General features: G+C 48.6%; 1 protein-coding gene across 6 annotated transcripts in view; it reads left to right on the top strand.

Moving 5' to 3' along the window:
- SCMH1 (Scm polycomb group protein homolog 1) overlaps positions 1-24,818 on the top strand; it is a 64,003-nt gene that overhangs the window by 6,623 nt on the left and 32,562 nt on the right. For 5 of the 6 annotated variants that reach the window (XR_013185009.1, XM_077189795.1, XM_077189798.1 and 2 more), the window contains exons 2-7: positions 8,282-8,388; positions 12,108-12,192; positions 14,767-14,835; positions 19,487-19,557; positions 21,640-21,874; positions 24,296-24,384. Coding sequence is in view for 5 of the 6 variants with exons in the window: in XM_077189795.1 (XP_077045910.1) it covers positions 12,168-12,192; positions 14,767-14,835; positions 19,487-19,557; positions 21,640-21,874; positions 24,296-24,384 (489 nt within the window). In the remaining variant the exon portion in view is untranslated. The remainder of the gene's footprint in view (positions 1-8,281; positions 8,389-12,107; positions 12,193-14,766; positions 14,836-19,486; positions 19,558-21,639; positions 21,875-24,295; positions 24,385-24,818) is intronic. The other variant, XM_077189794.1, reaches the window with a different exon arrangement.

The raw sequence follows: 24,818 nt of genomic DNA, 5'->3' as shown, positions 1-24,818 counted from the left end.
AGCAGGTATCAGTTCCACCACCTAAGGGCTCACCTGGAGCCCTTAACTCTTCCCACAAGTGGGTTAAACTGTGGCAGCTGGCTGACCTGGCTTGTCACTTGACTCCTGAGGTCATTTGTCATTGCCACAGCCCCACACTGGAGGGTTTTACCTGGCTGTGCAGTGCCACATCTCCTCCAGCATGGCAGGAGGTAGCAGCTCACTTGAATTGCTGTGCCTGGAGAGGGCAGGAGGAACTTGTTTGCCTTGGGCATTATCCAAGCCCTGCACTGTAGATCTGGGCAGTGCCACTGTTGTTCCAGCATTATGGGGGGGGTTTGAATCTCGACTCCTTTTCCATCACCATGAGCTTTGGTCATGTCTTGCACACTGCTGGCAGAGTCTCCAGTTATATATATGTATATATATATATATATATATATATATATATATATATATATATATATATATGTGTGTGTGTGTGTGTGTGTAGTGGTATCTGTTCAGCATTATCTTGTGCCTGACCAGAGGACTCAGTGTGTTCTGGGGCTGCTCACTTATTTCATATTGTTGTCAGCTGGAAAATCTGTAAATGCCCTGTGATATTTTATGGCTTTATAAGCTGTACAAAATGTCCAGCAGGTACTTGAATGTCGAGCAGATACAGTCTGTAAGAGTGCCTTGTTTTCATTAGCTCCTTGGCAGACACTGAACATACTTGCAGAGCTGCAGGATGGACTTTTGGTTGCTTGTGGTTATGATTTGGGTTTTTTATTGGCATCTACTGTGTGTTGCACAGAAAACAGTGAAGGGCCTCACAAGATATTTTTTAGTTGTCCAAACTCTTGGCCCTTCAGGAATGTAAAGCAGCCTAACAACTTTTTCTTTACATAATTAACAGCAATCTGTTCAGGGTTTCCTGAAGGAACTGGCTAGTGATTTTTCCTCTCTGGGAGTAATTCTCCTGAGCTAATATTTCTGTCTACGTCTAGATTGTTCTTTCTTTTGTTATTAAAATTGAGTGTAATTTTGATGGGCATGTTATACTTTTTCTGTATCCAGACATTGTACCTGGTAGAGGATATTTCTCTTTGAGTAGATACATGGTTTTGAATACTGGGATTTTATCTTAAGTCACAGATGAGACCAGAGTTATACACAGATTAAAAATAGCAAGCAGTAATTAATACCCATCCTCAGTGAGCCTGGCTCTGCTGGTTTCTCTTAACATGTTGCAGTGTAACAATTTCCTTTCTTTTTCCTCAGAAATAGATGAATTAATATCTCTCTACATGGGTGAGAAAATAAAACAATGATACTTGTTTCCTGCCCTGGCACACCATTCCCTTGGGGTACAGTGAGTTTGAGGAGCTCTTCTCCTGGGCAGCCCTTTGCCTTGATTGGGCTGGAATGATCCTTTCACATCCTTCCCTCCCCAGACATCCCCTCTCAGGGCTGGATTATCTCTGTCTCAGTGCTCCAAGCAGCAGAGACTGACTCCTCTTCCGCTCCAAAAGGGTAAATCCAGGTTTTGTGGCTCTGCTCCATACCCTGAGGCTTTGGAGATTTTATCTTTTTCATTTCTTTAGCAGATGGGGCAGATCAGTAGGAACTATCCCTCATCTGTCCTTTGTTTGCATAAGAAGAATCAGCTGCTGGAAGGGTTGGAGGGGAGTCTGGCTGTGCTTCCTGCCAGGGAGACCCTGGGTTGTGTCACTCTAAGGGTAGATTTTTATATATATACACACACACACATTAAAGGGGTCTCCTCTGAGGGAGGGCAGAGGGAGTTGCATTTGGAAGGTTTGGGAAGGTTGGCTGTGTGGATGTTGAGTCAGGGACAGGCATTTGTATGTGGATCTGTGAAGGATTCAGCCTTGAGTGTGACTGGAGTTGTGCCCCCCTCCCTCCTCCTCTTTGTCAGGAGGGAGATGTTTGTGTTGGTGCTGGACCTCAGGAAGGTAAGAAATGCTTAACTCCTTGGAAGGTCATTCCTTTGTGCTGGATGAGGAAAGAGAGCACTTCAGGCATTCCAGTAACATCCTCAGCGATTGCTTTGATGCCATGTGAGGCTTGAGGATGAGTTTTCATCCCTGTATTTTCCCAGGGGATATTGCTAAGCATTCCATTTAATTTTTGGGGTTGGTTATAGAAGGAAAGGAGAAGGAAAATGTAATTGTAAGTGTATGTAACCATCATCATCCCCCATGTCTCAGTATTTAGCTCATTAGAGGGTGGTGATTTTGTCCCTCACCTTTTCTTCAGGGCTGGTTTGTTCTGCTCTGCTCCCTGAGCTCTCATCTCCCTCCCTGCCATTTCAGTGGAAACCCTTGCCCCGTGTGTCTCTCCCTGGGGATCACCCTCCTCCCTCGTGCTTGTGAGATACAGGGTACTTACTTTAAGGGATTGGGTCATCTCCTTCCCCTCTCTTTGCAGAGTTTTCCTCATTTACATTTCTGTTGTGTCCCCTAATTACCATCCCTTTGGTTTTTTATTCCCCCTCAAGCTGCCTTTCCCTGCTCATGGTCTCCTGAGGATGTTCTGCTGAAACTTTATCAAACTTACATTACTAGAAATAGTTAATGCAAAATTTTCTTTGAGGAATTCTCACATCCTGCTTGCAGCATCACTGCACAGTCTGTCTTGACATTTCCAATAGAGACACAACTGGAAGTCAGTCCTTTCCTTCTGGATTGCCTCCTGTTTCCCCTTCCATAGGAATACATTGTCCTTCCATATCTTCCATGCCATAAAGAGTTCATTTTTTAATAGAGTCCAGTAGAGAATTAAGGATAAGGTTGATTAAACGTGTATATATCATACATATATCTACTGGGTGTGAACCATGAAGAGTTTTCACACTGGAGGCCTTTCTGGGGCCACATCCATCACCCCTGTAAGTGCTGTCTGGGAAAGCAGCCACAGCTGGCTGTGCAAGGGGGGCTGTACTAGCCTGTCTGGGGGTGATATGGAAACCATGCACTGGTTTTTAATGTACTCCTGTTTAAATTCTTATTTAAAGACCTTGAAGCATCCTATTGTGTGTGCTTTTGTGAGGGGTGACTGTGTAAGTGCCCTGGGCAGAATCCCATTTCAAGGTCTCCTGTAAGCCATCTGCTTTCAGTAATAGCTCTTAGCTTTGGCATGTGGCTCAGTGCAGGCTGAAATAGCCACATTGCTGCAAAACTTTCTGTACTGCCTGCATCAGTTTGGCCTTCCCACTATGCCTGCACGGGCTGGTGCACCCTCAGGGTGCCCTGCAGCACCAGCTTCACCCTCCAGCTTGTCCCCAGGCAAGGGGGCATGACCCAGCACAGGAGTGTGGGGTGCGCCATGTCCTGCACCTCTCCATGTTCTGGGATTGCCATGAGAGGAAACTCAGGTAGCTGCAAACCTGGCCTGTGGGCTGGTTCCCATTCCCAGGGTGTCAGGGAATGGGCAGAATATGCCAGAGCCCCATGTGTGATAAATCTTCTCTACTTCTAGCTGTCCTCAGTGGATTGGGTACACTGCTGTGCCAGTCTAACACCCGGGCCATTCCTCTTCCAAAGTCTGGAGACTTTAACTTTTAGCTCTGGGAGTCCTGCTGACACAGAATAGCTGTAACACAGATGGTTCAGTGGTAGAAACAGCAGCCTTGGGCACACAGATTCAGTTCCTTGCTTTGGCATGTTCTTCCCAACTGGCACTGAAGGCCATCAGTGCTTTGCTTTTCTCTGTGTAACAGGCACCTTACCTGCCCAAAAAGCAGATCTGTGTTGAGTTTTGTTACAGTGCATTTGGGAGAGCTCTGTGGAGGTACAGTCAGAAATGTCTCTGCCTAACACCAAGAAACAGAGATCTGCAGCTTTTCCCAGAACTCCTCCAGAGCAGTCATGGAGAGCAGTGATGTTGGTGGCATGTTTCTCACTGGGATGTGGGACATGGGCATTGCTCAGCTCAGAGGGAGAACCTCAAAGTCACTTCAGCAGTAGGACCAGCCATGAAGGACTTGCTGAAATAATTCTGGAGCACAGTGAAGCTTCCTTACCCCCAGGGGATTTGTGTGATTAGATAAGGCCTGTGCCACATCAGCACGAGTTCAAGGTGGGCCACTGCAGTGGGAGGCAGCCCAGGCACTGGCTCCAAGCCTTGGACATGGTCCTGTCTGGGGAGGAGCAGCACAGGATGCTGTGAGGGCTGTCAATCCCTGCCCATGTCGAGGGGGTTGGAACTAAAGGATTTTTGAGCTCCCATCTGACCCAAACCACTCCATGACTCCATGTTCCCTGCATTAGGTTTTGCACTGCTTTCTTTCTATTTGAGTGGGTTGGAAACCAATGCCAGTCTTAAAAGCAGCTCTGATTTTTCAGCAGTGTGTGGACTTCTTACAGCATCGAGCCCCATCTTTCCAAGGAGGATTTGCAGGGCTGGAGTGCTCACCCCCCTCACTACAGAAATGGCAGCCCCGGAGCTGAAACTCCCAGCTCATCAGTAAACGTGTCTGTACTGAGAAAATTCATCCTGTTAAGGGGCTTCCTTTAGCAGACTCAAGTCAGATTATCTTATTTGTCTTTTATTTGAAGCCCTTTCATCTCTCCATTTCTCTCAGCCTGGTATCCTGTTCCTGGAGTGTGCCAAATATGTTGTCTTTACTGCAGCCTCTTCAGTCTTTGTGGAGAGCAAGATCTGCTCACAGTGATACATGTCAGGATGTTTTTGGTTTGATCCAAGGCCCATGCTGGTTATGTTGGGTTTATTTTAGTTTTGTTTTTTGGTTTTTTGTTTTTTGTTTTTTGGTTTTGTGGTTTGTTTTTTTTTTTTTTTTTTGTGTGGGTTGGTTTTTTGGGTTTATTTTTGCATAGAAAAGAAATCATTACTGAAATCCTGCAAGGTTTTATTTCATTTCTTCCCCAGTCATGAGCAGTGGTAACTATTGTAGCTTTGCTCACAGTGGTGGTTCCTCTGTGGTATTTGTACTCACCCTGAGGGTGATCTCTTGAGCCTGACTCAGCAGTGTCTGGTGGTCCAGCTGCCATTTCCTGGGGAGCTGACTTATTTTCTCTCCCCACCAACCTGAAGGTGTTCAAAAGGAAGTCATAAAATCAATATTTTCATTGTAGAAACATGGTATATCCAAGTTTTTCACATGTTTTTGTCTTTTAAAATATGTAATCCCGTGAGACTTGGCTCAGGGGCTGAGGGAAGTGTGTTCCTTGTGATCACATCTTTGAGACACCTCAGTGTGTTAACACAAGAATGTGTTTGTGAGGAGCCTGTCATGAGGTCTGGAGTTCATCAGTCCACTTCTTACATGATAGAAGGATAAAATTAATTCCAGAGAATGAGAGATGTTGGAAATAACAGAAAATCCTTCTGGTAGAAAGAGGAATAATGGTTTACAGCCAGTCAGGTATTTCAGATCACACAAGGGGATCAGTACTGCAGATGGAAATACCAGCATTCATTGTACAGTGTTACTTAGAAATATTCCCTGGTGTGAATGTAAGGGCTCTCCTGATCTGATGAGGGGAGGTGCTTCCAGAGATGCTGTGTCTTTATCAGCATTTGTTTGGAGCTGCCAAAAATGTGACTTTGCATTGACTAGGAGAAATAAAACTCCAGTCTTGCTCAGGAGGATGGTAGCAGGGAGGTGGAAGGAGCTAAAATCATTGTTTAGGATAAATTCTGACTCACCTTTTCAACCTGGGAAGCTGATCACTCCTGAGGGTTTACTCCAGGTCCCACACAAACATCCATTTGGCATTTTGGTGTAGGATCCTTGCCTGCATGTCTGGCTCTGAGGAGGCTGATGCTCAGTGCTGGGAGCTGGTCTTTGGCTTCTGCCCAGGAAAGGGGTCAGCTGGCTCATCAAAGCATGCCTTGAGAGAGCAAGAACTGTGCTTTAGACCAGCAAAAGTTCTGGTGTCCACAGGTCAGGCAGAAATCAGAGGAGCCAAGTCTGGTGTGAAAACTAAAGGAGGAGTCCGATCGTGTGCTGACATTCTTCTGATTTCTCATGTAGGCTGAAAGTGCTTTTCTTTCTGCACCATAGAAATTAAAAATGGCAAAAAAGGTGTTAAATGAGCAAGCAGGCTGAGTTTGGGAAAGGTTCTTCCCCTAGAGGGTTGTGGGGCACTGAACAGGCTTCCAGGGAATGGTCATGGTTCCAAGGCTGCCAAAGCTCAATCTGGAAAATGCTCTCAGGGACAGGGTGGGATTGTTGGGGTGTCCTGTGTGGTCAGGAGTTGGAATTGATCATCCTTATGGATCCCTCCCAGCTCAGGATATTCTGTAATTCTGCTCATCATGTGCCTGATTTTCTGCTTGGGTTGGGATGCCACTGGATGTGCCTGTGTAGTCACACAGGGGCTTCCAGCATGGAGCTGAAACATTGCAGCAGGGAGGCTGAAATGGCAGCACTGCCATCACCCCTGACAGGCAGGAGCTTACAGGGCTGCCCTCACATTTCCTGAGGGAATTTGTAAGGGACAGCTCTTTACTGCTGGAAACATTGATGGTGTTTGATGGAAACATCGCTGTGAAGAAAACCTCAGCTGAAGCAGAGGTTACATGGAAGGGATTTTTAGTGGCTGCAGTGGTTGTGGTGCTCCAGACCTGTGCTTTTGTGGGGAACAAATCAATGACTGCAGGCACTTTGCATCATGAGAAACTGTCAGGATTCTCTTGTGGCAGCCCCATGGGATTTCCAAGAAGCGTCATTCTCACAGTCCTCTGTCAATATGCAAAGTTTCCTTTTTTTTCCCCCCAGTCCTAATCTGTGGGTATGTATCTGACCTAATAAAACCATTTTCCAGCTTCACTGCTGGTGGTTTTCTTCCTCTTGTCTCTGAAAGCCTCTGGCCTGCTGGCAGTGGCATTGTCCAGCAAGGTTTGAAGCTTGGCACGCTGTCAGCAAACCTTCAGGTTCCCTTTCAATCAAACATGGGAGTGCTGAGATCCGACTTGGATTCCATCCCAAGGTTCACCAGAATCACCCTTGTATAATAGGAAGTCCAAACAACCCCAGGAAATAATTCAGTTGTGACTGGTGCCTTGAGTGGAACAAAGTGCCTAGAAGAGACATTAAGAGCCTCAGCTCTAACTCCTTTGATAATTATGCACTCTGAAGGAGCAGAGGCTTTGGAGATAAAGGGATTACATGCATCTCATGAGGGCTGGAAAGATGGGACAGCATCTTCCATCCACATTTTCTCATTTTTGTTTTACTGATATTGCAGTTGCCACATTTTGTGGAAGAATATTGCAGAGTAGGCTCCCCTGTAACCCTGCAGTTGCCTTCCAATCTGGCACAGGTAAATTGAATCTGACTACCCTTAGGGATGAGCTTTTGGAAAAGCCTGTTGGCAAGAGCAGTGGGGGGAGAACTTAATTAGATTAAGATGCATTTCCACAGTGTTGCTGCGGGCTGTGCAGTGCTGGAGGAGCTGGGGATGCCCTGGGATGCTCTTCCAGCCCTGCCTGCCTGCCTGAGAAAAAGGAAAATGCATCAGAGGTGTGAATCTCAGTGTAAGCCAGCACAGGGCTCCCCAGGCTGTGAACAAACCATGTCCTGAGCTGGGGTCAGCAGCCTGGCAGGAGGGCAAGGGCTCAGCTTTTCCTTGCCTCAGAGGCTGTGATGTGGTGGGCAGGGTTTGGCTGGGCACCCAGCCTTCAGCTCTTGGGGCCTGGGTACTGATGGCCCATGGGTCTCATGCTTTGATACCCTTACAAATGCTGGTTTGCTTTTCAATGTCTGTCACTTCTAAGGTTACTCCTTTACTTCTCTTGATAACTTCCTCCATAAGGAAGTTGCATGTCTATTAATTTCCAATGAACTGCTCCTTCTCTCTGCTATATACTTGGGGGTTTTTTACTTTTGTAGGTTTGCTCTGCTGCACTGGGAAGGGATAATTTGGAGTCCCCAGTTCTCTCTCTTCATGCTACTCATTATTTTATATGCCTCTCCTGTGGTCTCTCTCCTTTTCATTACTAATCAGGTCTAGTCTTTTCAATCCTCCTTTGTGTGATAGTTTCATTTTACAAAAGCTGAACTAGTTTCTATCAGCTCAGTTGATGTGATCTTACTCATATCAAAGGTGTTTAACAGCCGCAGTCCCGTGTACTCACTGCAAGCTGAACTTAAATTGTGTCAAGTTCTGTGCTGCTTTGTGAGTGCAAGTGGGAATGTTTGTTACAGCTGTCTTTAAATTTAAATTTGGATGTTTTAAATGAATTAAATATGAACATGAATAATGCAGCTGGTAACTTAGCCTTTCTGCAATTAAATGCAAACTTTTTCATTTTGTCTCTGTGCTTTCAGGTTTTGCTATGCCGCAGTGTTTGTACTGACTCTGCTGTCTTGTAGGAGTGATGGGGAACTAGAGCCCATGACAGTTCAGTGGAGCCCTTGGCACTTTTGATATCTCGGTGAGTGAAAGTTGTTTGAAACTCTGGGAGAGGAACTTCATCTGCTACTAAAGGCAGCAAATTAGTTGGTCTTTTTACGTTCATCCTGCTGAAATGGATTTGCACATTGATCTGTCCTTTCAGGTTATGAATTCTGGAAACCAGCACTCTGTAATGCTGTAGTTCATACTTGGGAGATTATCTTGATCTCCACAAGCAGGAGAAACACAGCTTTTGAAAACAAGGGGAGTTTGAACTCCGGTGTGCAGCTCTGTGCAAGTGTCAGGCTCTGGAGATGGAGCATTGCAGCGTGTGCTGGGCTGTGGCAATCTCAAAGGCTTTTTATTTGATGCAACAGTAAGATTGTGTCCTTTGTGCCATGGATCCAGCCAGGAGGTCCTCATCAGGGGCATGTTTGTGCCTGAGGTGATTCTGGAAGATCTGTCTCTGTGGGTAGCCTGGTTTTGCCCCTTGGGTACCAGTCTGTACTTTCTGCTATTTATTACTTTCACATTTTTTCAATCTTCAGTCCCTGAATGGAGTAAAGGTTGCATCCATTGGTACCGTGGTGCTCCTGTCCACAGGTGCCTGTGGGCTTGTCTGTTCTGCCTTTGACTTTCTTCTCTCTACACTGAATTCTCCTCACTGGGGCATTTCAGCCTTGTCAAAACCTGTAGAGTGATTCCTCTTGCCATCCAGTGAGATGAAGTCCCTGGCTGTTTCAGGCTGGAAGGAGCTTTCAGAGGTTGTCTGGTCCAATGCTGCATGCAGAGATGGGCTGACTTTGAAGTCAGAGCCAGCTACAAGGTGAGATCAGGCTGGCAGGGGAGGGAGCTGCTGATGTTTGGAGTATCTCCAAGGGTGGAGATTTTACAGCTCCTCTGGGCAACCATAAATTACAGTCAGTGGAAACAATCAATTCCCAAGCCCTGTGTTAGTAAAGCCCAGGGGCAGCTCCTGTCTGTGCTCCCTGTGACCAGGGACAGGACCCAAGGGAGTGGCTGGAGCTGTGGCAGGGGAGGGTCAGGCTGGATGTAAGGAAGAGGTTCTTTCCCCAGGAAATGGTCATGACTGTAAGCCTGCCAGCACTCCAGGAGCATTTGGACAATGCTCTCAGACACCCCCAGGGTGCTGGGACTGTTGGGGTGTCTGTGACAGGCCAGGAGCTGGGTTTGGTGACCCTTGGGGATCCCTCCCAGCTGTGATTGTACAGTGCCTGTCTCCATGGCTGAAGAAGGGCATCCCTGCATCCTAGGGCAGGAAATGTCCCTGGGATGCACCAAGGCTGGTGGCTCCCATCTGGCTGTAGGTCCAGCTGCCTCTGGGGCAGGCAGGCTGAAGCTGTGCATCATGGAGTTTGGCTCTGCCTCTTCTCTAGGCATTACAGGACTCTGAGCACTCAAAATTATTTTGCTGCTTTTTTTTTTCCCTTGAGTTATGATTTTGCAGGATTAACCCACGTGTTTCTGCCCTGTGCTGTGAGATGTAGGGGGGATCTGGGTGGTGCAGAGCTCATGGAGGCTGGCAGGAGTCAGGCTGGGGCTGTCACATTTGGGCAGTTTCTTGGAAGCATATTTTAGAGTGCAGTGTCCTTGAGCTGGCATTCATGTGGCTCTCAGCAAAGTGGGAATCCCCATGCAGCTTAAGTCTCCTCCTTTGGGGAAGAGTCACCATTTGTTTATTTATTTATTTAAATTGGACATTTACAACACCTGATTCTCTTCCATGACATGAGATCTTGCTGAGAGCCTGCTGCAGTGTTGACTGAGGGATACCAGCAGTCAGCTCTGTGCTTTATCAGGATCACAGAATTACAGAATCATTAAGGTTGGAAAATACCTCCAAGATCATCAAGACTGAGCACCACTATGTCCACCACACCAGGGCACTAGTGCCACATCCAGACACTTCCTCAGCACACCACCACCTCCCTGGGCAGCCCATTCCCATGCTTGACACCCCTTTCTGTGAAGAAATTCTTCCTGATGTCCAGCCTGAACCTCCCCTGGCACATCTTGAGGCTGTTTCCTCTTGAACTGTCCCTTGTTCCCTTGAAGAGAACTGACCCTCACCTGTCTGCCCCTCCTATCAGGGAGTTGTGGAGGGTGACAAGGTCCTCCTAGCCTCATTAGGGTTATTGGGCCATAACCTTTCACAAACCCTGTCTGAGCAGCTCAAACACAGTCACAATGTTTTTTCTCCCAATACTTTGGAAGGGAAGGTTTCACACATCCCTGCCAGCAGGGCCCTGAGGTGCTCAGGCTGAAGCAGCTTTTCAGAAGCCCTCAGAGGGGCACAGGAACTCCTGTGCCATGAGATTTATGTGTGTGGGTACTTGAGAAAGTCCCACAGACAGCAGAGGGGCAGAGCCAGAGATGGCAAATGCTTGTCTGGTGCCTTTATATATAAACAGCTTTCAGCCTGGGTTTTTATGTCTAGGGGACTTTTCCTGCCAGGACCGCTAGTCTTTAATGAAAATTATGAAAAGAAGCTTTAAAAGTTGTAAATAACCTTTCACATGTAGGTTACTTTCTGCTATTGAAAGGGAAACCAACCTTACTCCTTTCACAAGTGTGTACAGACACACACTATTTAGGAGAGAGGCAATAAGTGACTACTGTGCACCTTTTGATTTGGATTAAAAAAACAACCAGGATTTTTTTTTCCTTTAGTATTTAATATTCCTTCAGTATTTTTCTTCTCAGAGTATTGCTCAATGTTGCATGTAAAGAGGCTGTAGTTAGTAGAGCTGTTACAGAAAATTAAACTCTGTTTCTCTTACATTTCGAAAAAGCCTGGTTTTCAAAACCCCAAATTCTTGCCAAGTTGGATCTGTAAATAACCTTTAAGCAGCTACTCAGCGCTGCGTCCTGAGACAGCTTCCTCCTTCTCCTGACTGCCCCACTGTGAACAAAATGGAATTATATTGATACAATTAATCTTTCATTAGTTAGTGGAGTGTCAAACATGCTATTCGTGGCTTTCCCAAGGGCTGGTTTGTGGCTCAGCCATTCATTTGGATGTTTTGTGGCAGGGCTTGGCAGGGCTTTCTGGGTGTGGCAGGCCCTGCCCTGTGGGAGTGCTTGTGCTGGAGCACTGGGTCCCTGTACATGACCACCACACATCTCCCAGGAGCTCTGATTTTTCAGGAATATTTCTTTATAACAAGAATGCAAATGCTTTTGCTTGTTGGGCACAGTCCAGTCGGTTTTTCTGCAACCAGGAAAACAAAAAATGCAGCACAACTTGGACACTCATGGCAGTACTAACAGCAAAAGTATTTCCTGGGTCATTGTCCAATTTCTCATCCTTATTCCCCAGAACTGCTGTGAGCAATTTGAATTGTAAGTGGCAAGCTGGGGATTGCTGTGTGCTTTGCCAGAGTTAATGTTATGTTTCCATGTGTTTTCTTTCATAAATTCCAGCTCTGCCTCCCTTTGTTAGTGAGTGGGGGCAGCCCCTCCTTCCACACACACGCTCTGGACCCACCGTAGGGTTAGCACAGAGACAGCCATGTGCTCCTTGTGCTTATTCATGCTGCTCCTGCTGCCATGAATTTGGTGTTGTCCACAAATTGGAGAAAGTCTTGTAGTTTCAGGGGGTAAAATGAGTTTTGTGTGTTCTGTGCTACCCCAGGTGACAGAATGTGTTTTTCCCTCCACTGTGTGATGAGTTAATGCTGCAGATGACTGTGTGCTCCAGAATGGGGAATTTTCTCATCTTTATTTCTTTTGTCCTAGACATCTTCAGTTCTGTAAGAGCAGCCCAGTCCCAGGATAAGGCCAGCAGCAGGTGGTAGAATGCGGAAACCAGGCCCTCAGAAAGGTGAGCAGTGATTTGGCACAGCCAAGGGCCCTGCAGTGAGCTGGCACGGCCTGAGTGCCTCAGGGGGCTGCCAGTGGGGTGGGAGCTGAAGGGATGTGGCTGGAAGCCCAAAAACTGAGTTGTGTTTCTCAATCCATGTGCAGAGAGCAGTTCATCAATCCCCTCTGTGACAGGAAGAGGAGAGTCCTTTTTAGGGGCATCCCTGCAGCTCATGGAGGGTGCCCTGCAGAACCCAGGGCACCATCTGGCAGAGCTCCCAGCATGAGGCAAACTGCCTGAGCTGGCACAGGCTCCCCCTCTAATGAGGCATGAAACCAGAAACCAGCCTGCCTTGTGGAGAGGAAATCTGTCAGGAGCTTCCCCTGCCACCCAGTCCCTTGGCCCCTCACACAGCACGTGCTTCCTGGGTCCTGCATCCCCAACAAAAAGGGTGAAGCCAAGCAGGCTGCCTGCAGCTGAGCTGCTCTGGCTTCTTGTGCTTAACAGAAATATTGATTTCCTTTAGTGCTGTGCCATGCATGTGCATCTGACTGGAGTGATCTCATCAGGGAGGAGAGGGGGGAAGGGAGAAGGGAGAGGATGGAGCATCCTCCACAGCTCTTTGTTCACATCTGCTCCACACTCCCAAGGTTTATTGCAGGAGATTTCTATGCTCGATTTCTCTGCTCCCTTTATTTTTTTTAAATGTCTCCTTTGCTTCTGTCGTGGTTCATCTTACAGCGGCATTATCCTCTTCCTAACACTGCTTGTCCTTTAATGAAGTGAAAATAAATGAAGGAAAGCAGGGAATGGGGAGACCCTGCTGTGAGGCAGCTGGAGGGCTTGGCAATAAAGGAGGCTGGTTGATTAGTCAGCAGCGTGGCCCAGGCCAGGCTGGCTGGCTTCAGCCTCACTCACAGCTTGTTCTCTGTGCTCCTGGAGCCTCCAGCCAGCCTGCCTCTGTGACCTGGGCTCAGAATGCCAGGCTGGGGCTTGCAGAGGCAGCACCTGCACTGTGCACATGTGGGTTTCTGTCCTACTTACCTGCTTTTTTAATAATGCATTGAACTTGCTCTGTTTCTTTATTTGTCTGCGGAAATTCTTGTTTCGCTCTCTTTCTGCTGCTTTTGTATCCTGCTTAATGAGGATTTTTGCATGTTAAAGGTTAAGAACAAAATGTACCTTCACCTGCAGAGTATGGTGAGAAGCTCCTTTGAGTGCATGGATGCTGTTTGAGCTGTCCTGCAGCACTGAGGGGAGCCTTACCCACCCAGGGGGCTCTTTTGCCTCTGCCTTAAATACTTTATGTCCTTTATTCTTGCTTTCTTAGGGACATGGCACAATGCTGTGCCTCGTGGTAATGCATTTATTAGGAAGGGTGTCCTTCAATGCTTTTCATTCATTTATGTCTCTCCAAGGAGGCTCTTTGTCTGGCCCATGTCTAGGGATGCTGTGGCCACACTCCATATGTCCCTTGTGTTCATTTAAGGGATGCTGATCTGGCATCCCTCTGTTGGGCTGGAGGCTGTTGGAGGCAGGGTGGGCATCCCCCACTTCTTGCTCTATCACTTTCCAGAGCAATAAAACCTACATGCTGTCCTGTCCATTGTGCTGAAAAGAACATGTCAAGAAGAGAAGATTGTAAAAATAATTGTCCCAAAGCAATTCCAGACACACCAAGACACCCCAGGCCACTTTAGAAGCAGCTCTTAGCCTGCCTCTTCCAGCTACTGCTCAGATTTCAAACCTTTTGCTTTCACAAGGAACTGTTTTTCATGGGGGCAAGGCACATTTCACAGGGCACTACCAAGCTGCTGTCTAAAACAGCCCTAAAAATGGTCTGTAAAATAAAGGAGCTGGAATGCAGCAGCAATCCCTGGCAGCAGCAGGTTGAGGAGCTGGCTCAGGGTGAACTCTGCCATGGCACAGAGCTGGAGGCCAGGATGAGCATTCCCCACTTTTTGCTCTATCACTTTCCAGAGCTGTCTTGAGATCTTCAATTTTTTGGAGCTCTGAGACCCAAAGCTATCATGAGCAAAGACAGCTCAGGTGAGCTGCTCTGCAGAGCTGGTGCTGCTTTGCTGCTGTGCTCTCTTCTGAGCTGCAAGGGACACAAGGAAACCTGGTGTTTTGTGTGGAGAGGGCACTTGTGCAGATTTTCAGAGAAGTCACCACAAAGGGCTGAGGTTGCTTGTGTAGAATAACCTGGAGTTGATCCACAAGGAGCCATTCTGCACCAAAGATCCACATGAGCCATTTTTAGTGGCTGTTATGTTTGTTCCTCTCAAGCCCTTCTTCTCACAGCTAAAGTGATGGAGTTTGCTGTTCTTTGTTATTGCTTGTCACTGAAGGAGAACAGTGGCTGGTGGAATAAACAGGGACTGAGGTGCAGATGTGGATACCTCCTGTCAGGTGCCTGCATGAGCTGTGGAGAGGAAGGGAGCACACCCAGAGATAGAGGCAGATCATCCACGTCACTGGGGTCATGACAGGGAGGTCACTGCTCTGCTCTGAAGTGCCTGGAACACAGATAGTGCAGAGGGGTGCATTGTCTGGCTCCTTTCCCTGACACAAATGCTCTGTTTCTTGTCTCAGCCATAGACTGGAAAGATGGTAAAAAGCACAAGTACAGCCGCCCCTCAGAGTCTCCCTCCCAGTACCAAGGTAAGAGAGCTCCCTTCTTCCTCCCCTCTTTTTTTTTTTGCCCTCCCTTCTCCCTTTTGTGATTTCTGAAGATTTGTTTTTGACAAGTGCATGGTGCAGCAGTGAATATTGGTGATCACCTGCAAGGAACACTGAGCAGCTCATCACTGCCCAAAGCTTGGGCACATCCTTGTGGGGTTTGGGTCTGGAGAGGAGAAAGGTCTGAGGAGACCATAGAGCCCCTTCCAGTGCCTCAGGGGGCTCCAGGAGAGCTGAAGAGGGACTTTGGACAAGGGTCTGAAGTAACAGGACAATGGGAACAGCATCATACTGTCAGAGAGCAGGGTTAGATGGGATATTGAGAATAAATTCTTGTTAGGCTGGGCAGGCCCTGGCACGGGGTGCCCAGAGAAGCTGTGGCTGTCCCATCCCTAGAAGTGTCGAAGGCCAGGCTGGACAGGGTTTGGAGCACCCTGGGACAGTGGAAGGTGGAAAGGAATGGGCTTTAATGTCCCTTCCAACCCAAACCATTCTGTGATTCTGCACAGTGAGAGGGTAAAACTGCAGCATCTGGCACAGAGCACCCTGTAATCCAGGTCAAAGCTGCATTGGGACACCTCTGAGGAGAGCAGGACAGAGCAGACAGCACCCTGATATTTCAGAGCTGTTAGTTTTGACTCACACATTGTCACATTTTACTGAGCAGGACAGAGCAATGGGGCTCATGTTACCAGTGGAGCATGTGCAGCTGGATTGATGGCTGAGCAAAGTGCCTGGCATGGGGCAGGGTTGTGGGATAGGAGCCTCCTTGAGCCAGGTCTCATAACTCTCATATTCAAGATGGCTCAGCTACCTTTGGAGGCATAAAATCAGCAGGATGGCTTCTGTTGCAGTGTTGGAAACAAAAAGGTTTAATAAAAGGCAAAATAACAAACAGAAAAAAACTGAGGTAGGTGCAGGAGGTCCTTGCTCCTGGTAACACACTTTACAAAAGTGATTATTTTCTTTGTTCAATTATTTTTCTAGTAAATTGCCCAGGTGGGACTTTTTGGCTTCTGTCCAATTTGCTCTCCTTAAGCTTGAGGTGAAGTCTCCCAGGCCTATGAGGTGTCTTTATTTACCTAATGGAGGAGAGAAACTTGTGGGCTTCTTTCCTTTTTGAGGGGACAGAGGAGAGTTTTGTCACTCTGTCAGCAAAAGGCACACTCCTATAGGGTGGGACAGCCTGTGGGAGAACTGACCCTCAGGAGGCCATGCTCAGACATCAGGGACAGCCACTGCCACCTGGGATCTGCCAGCCCACACCATGCTCTGCTCCTTTTCATACAGAGCTGCTTTCATGTGCTGCTGCCTTGGTGCTCCTTAGCAGCCACACATATGGGCTGCAGACTTTAATGGGATGCCTTGATCTGGCTAGGGCACGTTCTCCTTCACAGATGTGACCTGAAACACACATGTATTGTTTCAGTTGGATTGATGACCCCTCGGGAGCCAAAATGCTAATGGAGCCCAAAGCAGACTTCAGTTAAAGATATAAACAGAAACTCCATCTTCATTGAAATTCTGGGCAAAGGATCAATGTTAAATGCAACATAAAGAAAATCAAAACATGAGGGTGCAGAGCTGCATTGTTCACAACTACTGCAGTTTGACCCCTTGGGTTTGTGGAGTGTTTTGTTTGGAGTGAATATTTTTGAAGGTTAAGACATCAGAGCCCAAATGTGACTCTCTGCCTGGAAGTAATATCTGCCTTTGGCACGAGCACATGACAAGGAGTTTTCCCAAGGCAAGCACAAGTGACAGACAGTCACCCCAGTGGCATTTCCACAGCCAAGTCACAGGGACTCACACGGGTTCCCAGTCCTTGGCTTTTGTTTGGCTCACAGATGGAGTTGCAAAAACAGGGTGTTTCTCATTTAAGGGTCTTTCTCTCATTTCTTCCTGTGAAGAAAATCCAGTGTGCTGGAGAGAGGCAGAGAGGGACGTGGGACAAGGGCCTGAAGTGCAGGGTTTCCTCTCATGCTAAGGGTGTAGTGGCAACTTCCAACTGCAGTCTGCACTTTTTACCTTGGTTTGAAGGTAATCTTGAAAAAGAAGTGCAGGTTCTACCTGTGCTTGCCCTGCCACCTGTGTGTAAGGAAATGGCTGGTAGTGAACTCTGCTGTATCAGCTCTGTCTTTTCTTAGAAGTCTTTCTGCTGCTCCTGCTTTTCTTTGCAAAATAAATCACCAGAACCATTATTGATAGGAATGAGAGAATCACAGAACATCCTGAGCTGGAAGGGACCCACAGGATCATCAGTGCAGCCCCTGGCTCTGCCCAGAGCCCCCAACAACCCCAGCCTGGCCATCCCTGCAGCGCTGCCCAAATTCCTCCCCCATCCTTCATCTCCCCCATCCCTCCCTCTCACAGAATCATGGAATGTGCTGAGCTGGAAGGGACCCACAGGGATGATCAATGCCAAAGCCAAGCCCTGCCCAGAGCCCCCAGCAAGCCCAGCCTGGGCATCCCTGGAGCTCTGGCAGCCTCGGGGCCGTGCCCATTCCCTGGGCAGCCTGGGCAGTGCCCAGCACCCTCTGGGGGAAGAGCCTTGCCCTGAGCTCCAGCCTGAGCTGCCCTGGCCCAGCTTCATGCTGTTCCCTCAGGTCCTAGAGAAGCTGCAGTTCTAATGCTGTGTGTGTGTCTTCATACAGTGGTTGAATCCCAGCAGGCTTTAGAATTAATCTCAAATAAGTTCCATGTCCAAACACTATTTTTAGAGGCCTTCAGCTGTGTCAGAAATTCTCTGCTCCCACTGGGGTTGTGCAGCATGGATCTGGGCTGTGGGGTGAGCTGCTGCAGGGAGCAGGATGGCCTGGCTTGGTGTGGAGGGAATGGAAAGTGGGAAGATTAAAACCATGACAACTTTTAATAGTGATGGATTGAAACCAGCTGAGGGGAGTTTGTTTGGTTTGGGTTTTTTTTAATAAAATTGTCAAGCACAGCTGATCCTGTTCAGGCTGCTGGCTCAGGGCCTGGGCTGACACTGGCACTGCTCACCCAGTACTGTCACCTGGGTGTCCTCTGTGCCCTGGGGACAATGACCTCTGAAGGGCCACCCCAGTCTGAGATGAGTTAAGGGGTGGGATGTGCCCGGCTTTGCTTTGCCTGGGTGTTTACTCCACATTATTCATACAAAGAGTTTCATTGACAGAACCAAGTATAAAATCATATCTTCAACTAAAGCAGAAGATTTTTGGTTTTGTGAGAGCATAATTGCAGTAACTCACTGAATTTCTTCATTCACCCAGTGTGAGACTGTGGCTGAAATGAAAATATGTGCCAGTGGATGGAGCTGAGTCCTCTGTGGCGTGGAGAGTGCTGTCAGTCTGCAAACAGCAATATTCAGCCAGTGTGGCAATGAAACTGTATTTTTTCTGTTCATTTTCCCCATTTTTAACAGTGTACTAGTCATCTGCATGGGAGGTGGTGAGAAAGCAGCATTCCTTGTATTTATTTGAAGCTTGTAGATTATGAAGGCTCCTCTGTGCATGAGGCAGCACTGAAGTAATGTGTGCTGACCTTACTGCCTCAGTTTTCAGAGGTGTGGTGTGTGCTGCAGTAGCTAAAATGGCTCTTAATGTAGCTTTTGTTTTGAGAATAGACTGATTAAGAACTTGCCTGAGTCGGGGAAGCAGTGGCTGACTTTAATTGTGCTGCCACCATTGCTCTTGAAATGCCTTGAAAACAGTGGTCTCCCGGGAGCTGTTTGGATGAATACAAGTGAATGTCATGCTGCAAGGTTCCTCTCCCAGCTGCTCAGTTTAAATGGCAAAAGTCATGATTTGCTCAGATCACAGGAGCTTTTAATTCCTCATTTAATAACCCAGGTTTCCCTGGGTGGCTTATTGCTTTTACCCTTCCTGCTGTACATGAGGAAGGTGCAGAGGCAGGGATGAAATGCACTTCCCCTGGCAGCAGCACTTGGTGGAAGGGGGATTGAGCTTGGGTGTGAGGTATTGAGCTCAGTAAATCCCTGTTTGGAGGATCCCTGCTCCCACCCTATGGACTTCATGGCACTTGAGGAAGTTAATTGTTGTGCTGTCCACTTACTGCTGGGCTGCTCCCTGGCCCATGGGGTGGGCTGTGTCTGTGCTGGACCAGGGGTTACCATCCAGTCACCAAAAAGCAGATTCCAGTTTTAAATCCACGATTTCCAATCATGGGATCACAGAATGGTTTGGGTTGGAAATGACCTTAAAGATAATCTCATTCCAGCCCCCAAGCTGTGCTGCTCACAGCCCACAGTGACTGTTTGCAATCCCCAGACTGAGTGATGTGTTTAATGAATGGTTTTGAAGGGGCAGTTGTCTGGAGGACTCAGCAGATTCCCATCTGTGCTGGGTGTTTTCCATTAAGTTGCAGGTTGTTATCCTGGCTCTGTGCAGCCCCTTCTCAGCAGCACCGAGGCAGGAGGATGCCGAAGGCAGAGCTGGGCTTTGTTCTGCCTGTCAGTTGCAGTTGTAAATCTTCTGTGCTCACAAACATCAGAGGTTCTTGCTGAAAACACGTTGCCTGTGAGCACCTCCTCTGTGAGAAGTGCAGAACTGCCAGCACAGGAGTCTGGCCAGTTCTTTTACTGAGAATTTTGCTCATCCTTTCTTATTTGAATCCTTTTGTTTTTACTTCTCAGGTCACTTCACCTGGGAGAAGTACCTGAAAGAGACATGTGCCATCCCAGCTCCTGCCCATTGTTTCAAGCAGGTAAGAGGGTAAAAACAGGAAAGGTCAAGGGCTATGGTCCAATGGAAGCCCTGGAGTTCTGTGCCTGGGATAGACCCCTGGCTTGGAAAGGAAGATACTTAAGGATATTGGAGACTGAACAGAAATCCAAGTGCTGAAGCAAAGATTAAAAATATGCATTTAGAGTAGCACAGAAGATTTTCCTGTCAGATGTGCATGTTGGGAACACAAGTGTGCTATTAACTCTGCCAAGCACAGCCCCTTGGAGAAAGTGTCCTGAGTAGGCTGGCATCCAGCTTTTGGTGGATCCTGCTCAATCAGGAGATTTTCAGCAGAATCCACCCAATTGTTGTGAATTGTTGACAGAATAGCAGCCCCTGGGCAGCAGGTATTGAACCCAGAGGTGGCTGTGCTGAGAACAGGGGGTGCAGGAGTGAATCATTGTGGGACACGTGGGTCTGGGCAGAGGGGAGAGTGAATGTCTGTGTGGGTCTGGGCTTGGCTGGGTGATCTTCCCAGGAGAGGGTTAATCCCCTACACTGGGCACTGCTGGGGCTGCACCTCAGATCCTGGCATCAGTTTTGGGCCCCTCACAACAAGGGGGCTGCAGCATGTCCAGAGAAGGGAATGGAGCTGGGGAAGGAGCTGGAGACCCAGGAGGGGCTGAGGGAGCTGGGCAGGGGCTCAGCCTGGAGAAAAGGAGGCTCAGGGGGGCCCTTGTGGCTCTGCACAGCTCCTGCCAGGAGGATGGAGCCAGGTGGGGTCAGGCTCAGCTCCCAGGAAACAAGAGACAGAATAAGAGGAAACAGCTTCAACTTGTGCCAGGGGAGGGCCAGGTTGTATATCAGGAAAATTTCTTCACTGGAAGGGTGACCAGGCCAAGGAAATGTCTGTCCAGGGCACTAGTGCAGTCCCCATCCCTGGAAGTGTTCAACAGCATGTGATGCCTAGGGGTACTGGGTTAGAGGTGGGCTTGGCAGCACTGTGGGAACAGCTGAAGCTGACGATGTTAGAGGTGTTTTGCAGCATTAATGACTCTGTGATTCCAAGAGAACAGGCTTTAGTTGCCTGGATGATGCAGGATGGAAGGATGGGGGTCTGTTACAGACGTGCCTGGGCTTGCTGAGTTCTCAGTGGTGCCTCTGCTGTGCCTGGAGGGGCTGTCAGCCTTCAGCAGACCCCGTTTGGAGGCTTTGTGCCCAAGCTGGTGCATGCATGTATTGGCAAACCTGGACTGACTGGGCCCTTGTTGCTGTTGGTTTGGAGGGTCCCCAGGGGGCCCCCTAAGCTGTGTGCTCACTGGTGGCAGCAGGCAGGCAAGGAGATGCTTTGCAGAGATAATCAAAACTCCACAACTTTTGGGAAAGTTGTAAAGCCGGTGTGTTTGTTACAGCACTGGACTCATGTGGGAATCGTTCTCCTAAAATGACATGGGTACCTCTGGGATCTTCAGGTCCCTTTTTATCCCCTTCTCAAATATATATGCATACAATTTCACAATAGGTTCATATTCATTTTTACTAATTTCCCGTGACATTTGCTGCTAGTTCTTCTTTATCAGAAAGAATTCTTAGGTCAGGTTGAGCTGCTCTCACAGCAGTCTCTCTCTTTCTCTATCACCCTCTGTCTACACCCCATTATCTCTGTCCTTCACTGAAGCAGTTTCTCTGAGCCTAGGCTTTTGCAGTCAGGCTACAGAGCTATGTTTTCTAACCACAGACTCAACTCCAAAATGTACATTTCACCTAAATCAAAATGGATTTCTACCCTGGAAAATTTCTACTCTGCTTCAGAGACTCCACATGGCTTCTGAGGGTGCTAATTAGATGAGGGTTTATTGGGGGTCCCACCCCTGGGAGCAGCATGGTTTCTGAGGGAGCAGGGGGAGAGAAGGGCCAAGAGAGAGCCTGGTCTACCTCCCACAGCTTAACAGGGAGATTCAAAGTGGGTGCAGAATAAGCCTTGGGCCAATGGGATTACAGATCCATGATACTGCAGGGGAGGATCAGAGGCTCGGAACAAACCCTTCATTTTCCAGGGCTGAGACAGAGCAAACCATTGAACTAAAACATAACACCACAGCCCCTGTTCCACTCTTTACAGTCCTACACTCCACCTGCCAACGAGTTCAAGATCAGCATGAAGCTGGAGGCCCAGGACCCCCGGAACACCACGTCCACGTGCATCGCCACCGTGGTGGGGCTGACGGGCGCCCGCCTGCGCCTGCGCCTCGACGGCAGCGACAACAAGAACGACTTCTGGAGGCTGGTGGACTCTGCTGAGATCCAGCCCATTGGCAACTGTGAGAAGAATGGAGGCATGCTGCAGCCTCCACTGGGTGAGCTGGAGTTCAGCTGTCCAACAAGGGTCAAGTTGATGGTGGGGAAAGTTTGGGCTGTGGGAATGTTCCTCACTCGGGGCTCATCAAATGTGGTGGTGTTTGTAGGGGCCCCAGGACAAGGGGGCATCCTCTCTGGAACAGAAAGCATCACCACCTTCTGAGAATGAAAATTCATTATAAACTTCAAAATCCCCAGCAGCCTGAAAATAGGCTTCTACTCCCTTACCTTCTTCCCCATTGCACTGTTTGTATCATGATCTATCCTACAATTTGCAACATGATATATGGCCTCAGATCCCTACATTACAAAATTTTTCACCTACCTACTATTCTTCCTAATCGCCATACTCATCCTAATCATTGCCAACAACCTATTTATCCTGTTCATTGGCTGAGAAGGAGTTGGAATCATGTCCTTCCTACTAATCAGCTGATGACATGGACAGGCAGAAGAGATGAGAATCTTGACTCCATCTTGCAGAAGGCTGATTTATTATTTTATGATATATATTATATTAAAAGAAAATTATATATTAAAACTATACAAAAAGAATAGAAGAAGGGATTTCATCAGAAGGCTAGCAAGGAAAGGAATGGAATGATAATAAAATCTTGTGACTGCTCACAGCCTCAACACAGGTGGCTGTCATTGGTCATCTGAGACCTTCCGACCCAAACCGTTCAGTGATTGTGCTGCCCATCTCTCCCAAAGCCCTGTGGGCCGCTGGGCCCCTCCTGTGCCTGGCGTGGCCAGCAGAGGGCACGAGGCGCAGGCGGAGCAGCCCTGGCTGTGCTCGGGAGCAGGTCCGGGAGTGCTGCCCCGAGCTCTGCTCTGTGCCACCTGCTTAACCTTGTGCCAGGGGAGAGGCCACGGTCAGCTGGGATGTTAGGATAAAATTCTTCCCTGTGAGCGTGGTGAGGCTCTGGCATAGTGGGATCAGGGAAGGTGTCCCTGCCCATAGCTGGGGAGTGGAACTGGATGATTTTGCACCCAGCATGAAGACAGGTAACTGAGCTAGTGCTGCAGTTATCCTTCTGCCTGCAGAGTTCAAGGGCCTAGAAAACCCAGTAAGAGTTTTCTCTTTCCTGTAGTATTTTCCATGTGCACACATCTGCTGCTGCTCTTTCTTTACACAGATAATTCCAGTGACAGCAGCCAGGGCACGGCTGGAGCTGGGCCAGGGCAGCTCAGGCTGGAGCTCAGGGCAAGGCTCTTCCCCCAGAGGGTGCTGGGCACTGCCCAGGCTGCCCAGGGAATGGGCACGGCCCCGAGGCTGCCAGAGCTCCAGGGATGCCCAGGCTGGGCTTGCTGGGGGCTCTGGGCAGGGCTTGGCATTGGCATTGATCATCCCTGTGGGTCCCTTCCAGCTCAGCACATTCCATGGTTCTGTGAGAGGGAGGGATGGGGGAGATGAAGGATGGGGGAGAAATTTGGGCAGCGCTGCAGGGATGGCCAGGCTGGGGCTGTTGGGGGCTCTGGGCAGGGACAGGAGTTGGACTGGGTGATCCTTGTGGTCCCCTCCAGCCCAGGGTATTCTGTGATTCACATAAAATGTTTTCTTTGCCACTGTGGGAGCTGAGCTCTCCCATCCCCTGCAGTTGTGGCTACTTGGGTTGGTTTCCAAGCTGATCTGACAGAGCTCAGGGCTGGCAGGGTGACCTGTGCTGAGCACTGCAACCTTGGCAAAGTTTTGCCATGTTCTTGGTCCAGGTCCAGTGCCAGGATTACCTTCAAAACCCCTCCAACCACAGACCTAACACAGCTGAGCAGCAGAAGTTGCCTGTGCAGGAGGATGCACATTTAACAAAGATATCTGTGATATCCAGAGCCTTCTGGTGGTTGTATAGTCATAGTCAGTGCCACATACCTCAGAGCATGTGAAATTGCTTTTTTCTTCCCATGAGCCCCCTCTTGTTATTTCTCCACTTTTTTCCCAGCAGGTGTCAAGCCAAAACCTGCCATCCTTCCCTATAATGTGTTCCAGGCAAATCACAGCCTCTATTTCTTCAGATTAGCTTGCCTGCAGCTCACACTAGAGGTAGAGGAGGCCACCCAGAAGCTGTGATTCCCTGTTGAGGAAGAAATTCCATAGCCTGAGTGTGCATTTGCTGATTCATGGCTCCCCTGCAGCAGGAGCTGGCAGCACTGAGGCTGCACAAAGTGCTCTGTCTGGATGGTCAGTGGGATTGTTGTGATAAGTGAATATTGCAGTCAGACAGCTGTTTCCAGATGTTTCTTTTCAATAACACAAATGCTTTACATTCAGAATATCTGGCTAAAATCCCACCTGACTCCAGCATGGGAGGAGGGTGGTATGGGATCATGGTTGTGTGAGTTGCCATCAGAGCAGGCTTGTGCTGCCAGATCCACCAACCCCCACAGTCTAACAGTGTCCATCTCCTCTTCCCTCCCCTCAGGCTTCCGGCTCAATGCCTCCTCCTGGCCCATGTTCCTTCTGAAGACCCTGAATGGAGCAGAGATGGCTCCTGTCCGGATTTTTCACAAGGTATTTCCCTGTTTGTGCAGAGCCTTCTGGCAGAGCAGCAGACTCAGAGCTGCTGTCTCATGAGAGATGTGCTGGTCCCATAGGAGGTGACACTGCACAGCTCAGGGCTGCTCCAGGACAGACCTGTGTCCTCTCCAGCTGTGTCATAGCAGTGTCAGGATGTAGCCAGAGGTCTGCCAAGGAAGTGTTTGGGCTTCAGGGCTCAGGCTTGAGGCGGGAGCTGGTTTTTCACTGGAGCTGCAGGTGCTGCTCAAAGTGGGGAATGCAAGGTGGGAACATCAGCATCTCTGTGCAATGTCCCACTCCCTGGGTTCAGTCCAGCAGTGAGCTGTGGACTTTGCTGCCTCTTGATTAAAGGGCAGTGGCTGTGTAGCCCAGCCAGTGTGTGCACACCTCTTGGGGTTCAAATCCAACCCACTAATTCCCTTCAGCTC

This window comes from Agelaius phoeniceus, chromosome 22, assembly GCF_051311805.1.
Source record: "Agelaius phoeniceus isolate bAgePho1 chromosome 22, bAgePho1.hap1, whole genome shotgun sequence".
In the NCBI taxonomy this organism is placed as follows: domain Eukaryota; kingdom Metazoa; phylum Chordata; class Aves; order Passeriformes; family Icteridae; genus Agelaius; species Agelaius phoeniceus.
Note: the sequence above shows the minus strand (reverse complement) of the source record. Positions and strands in the feature narration are given on the sequence as shown.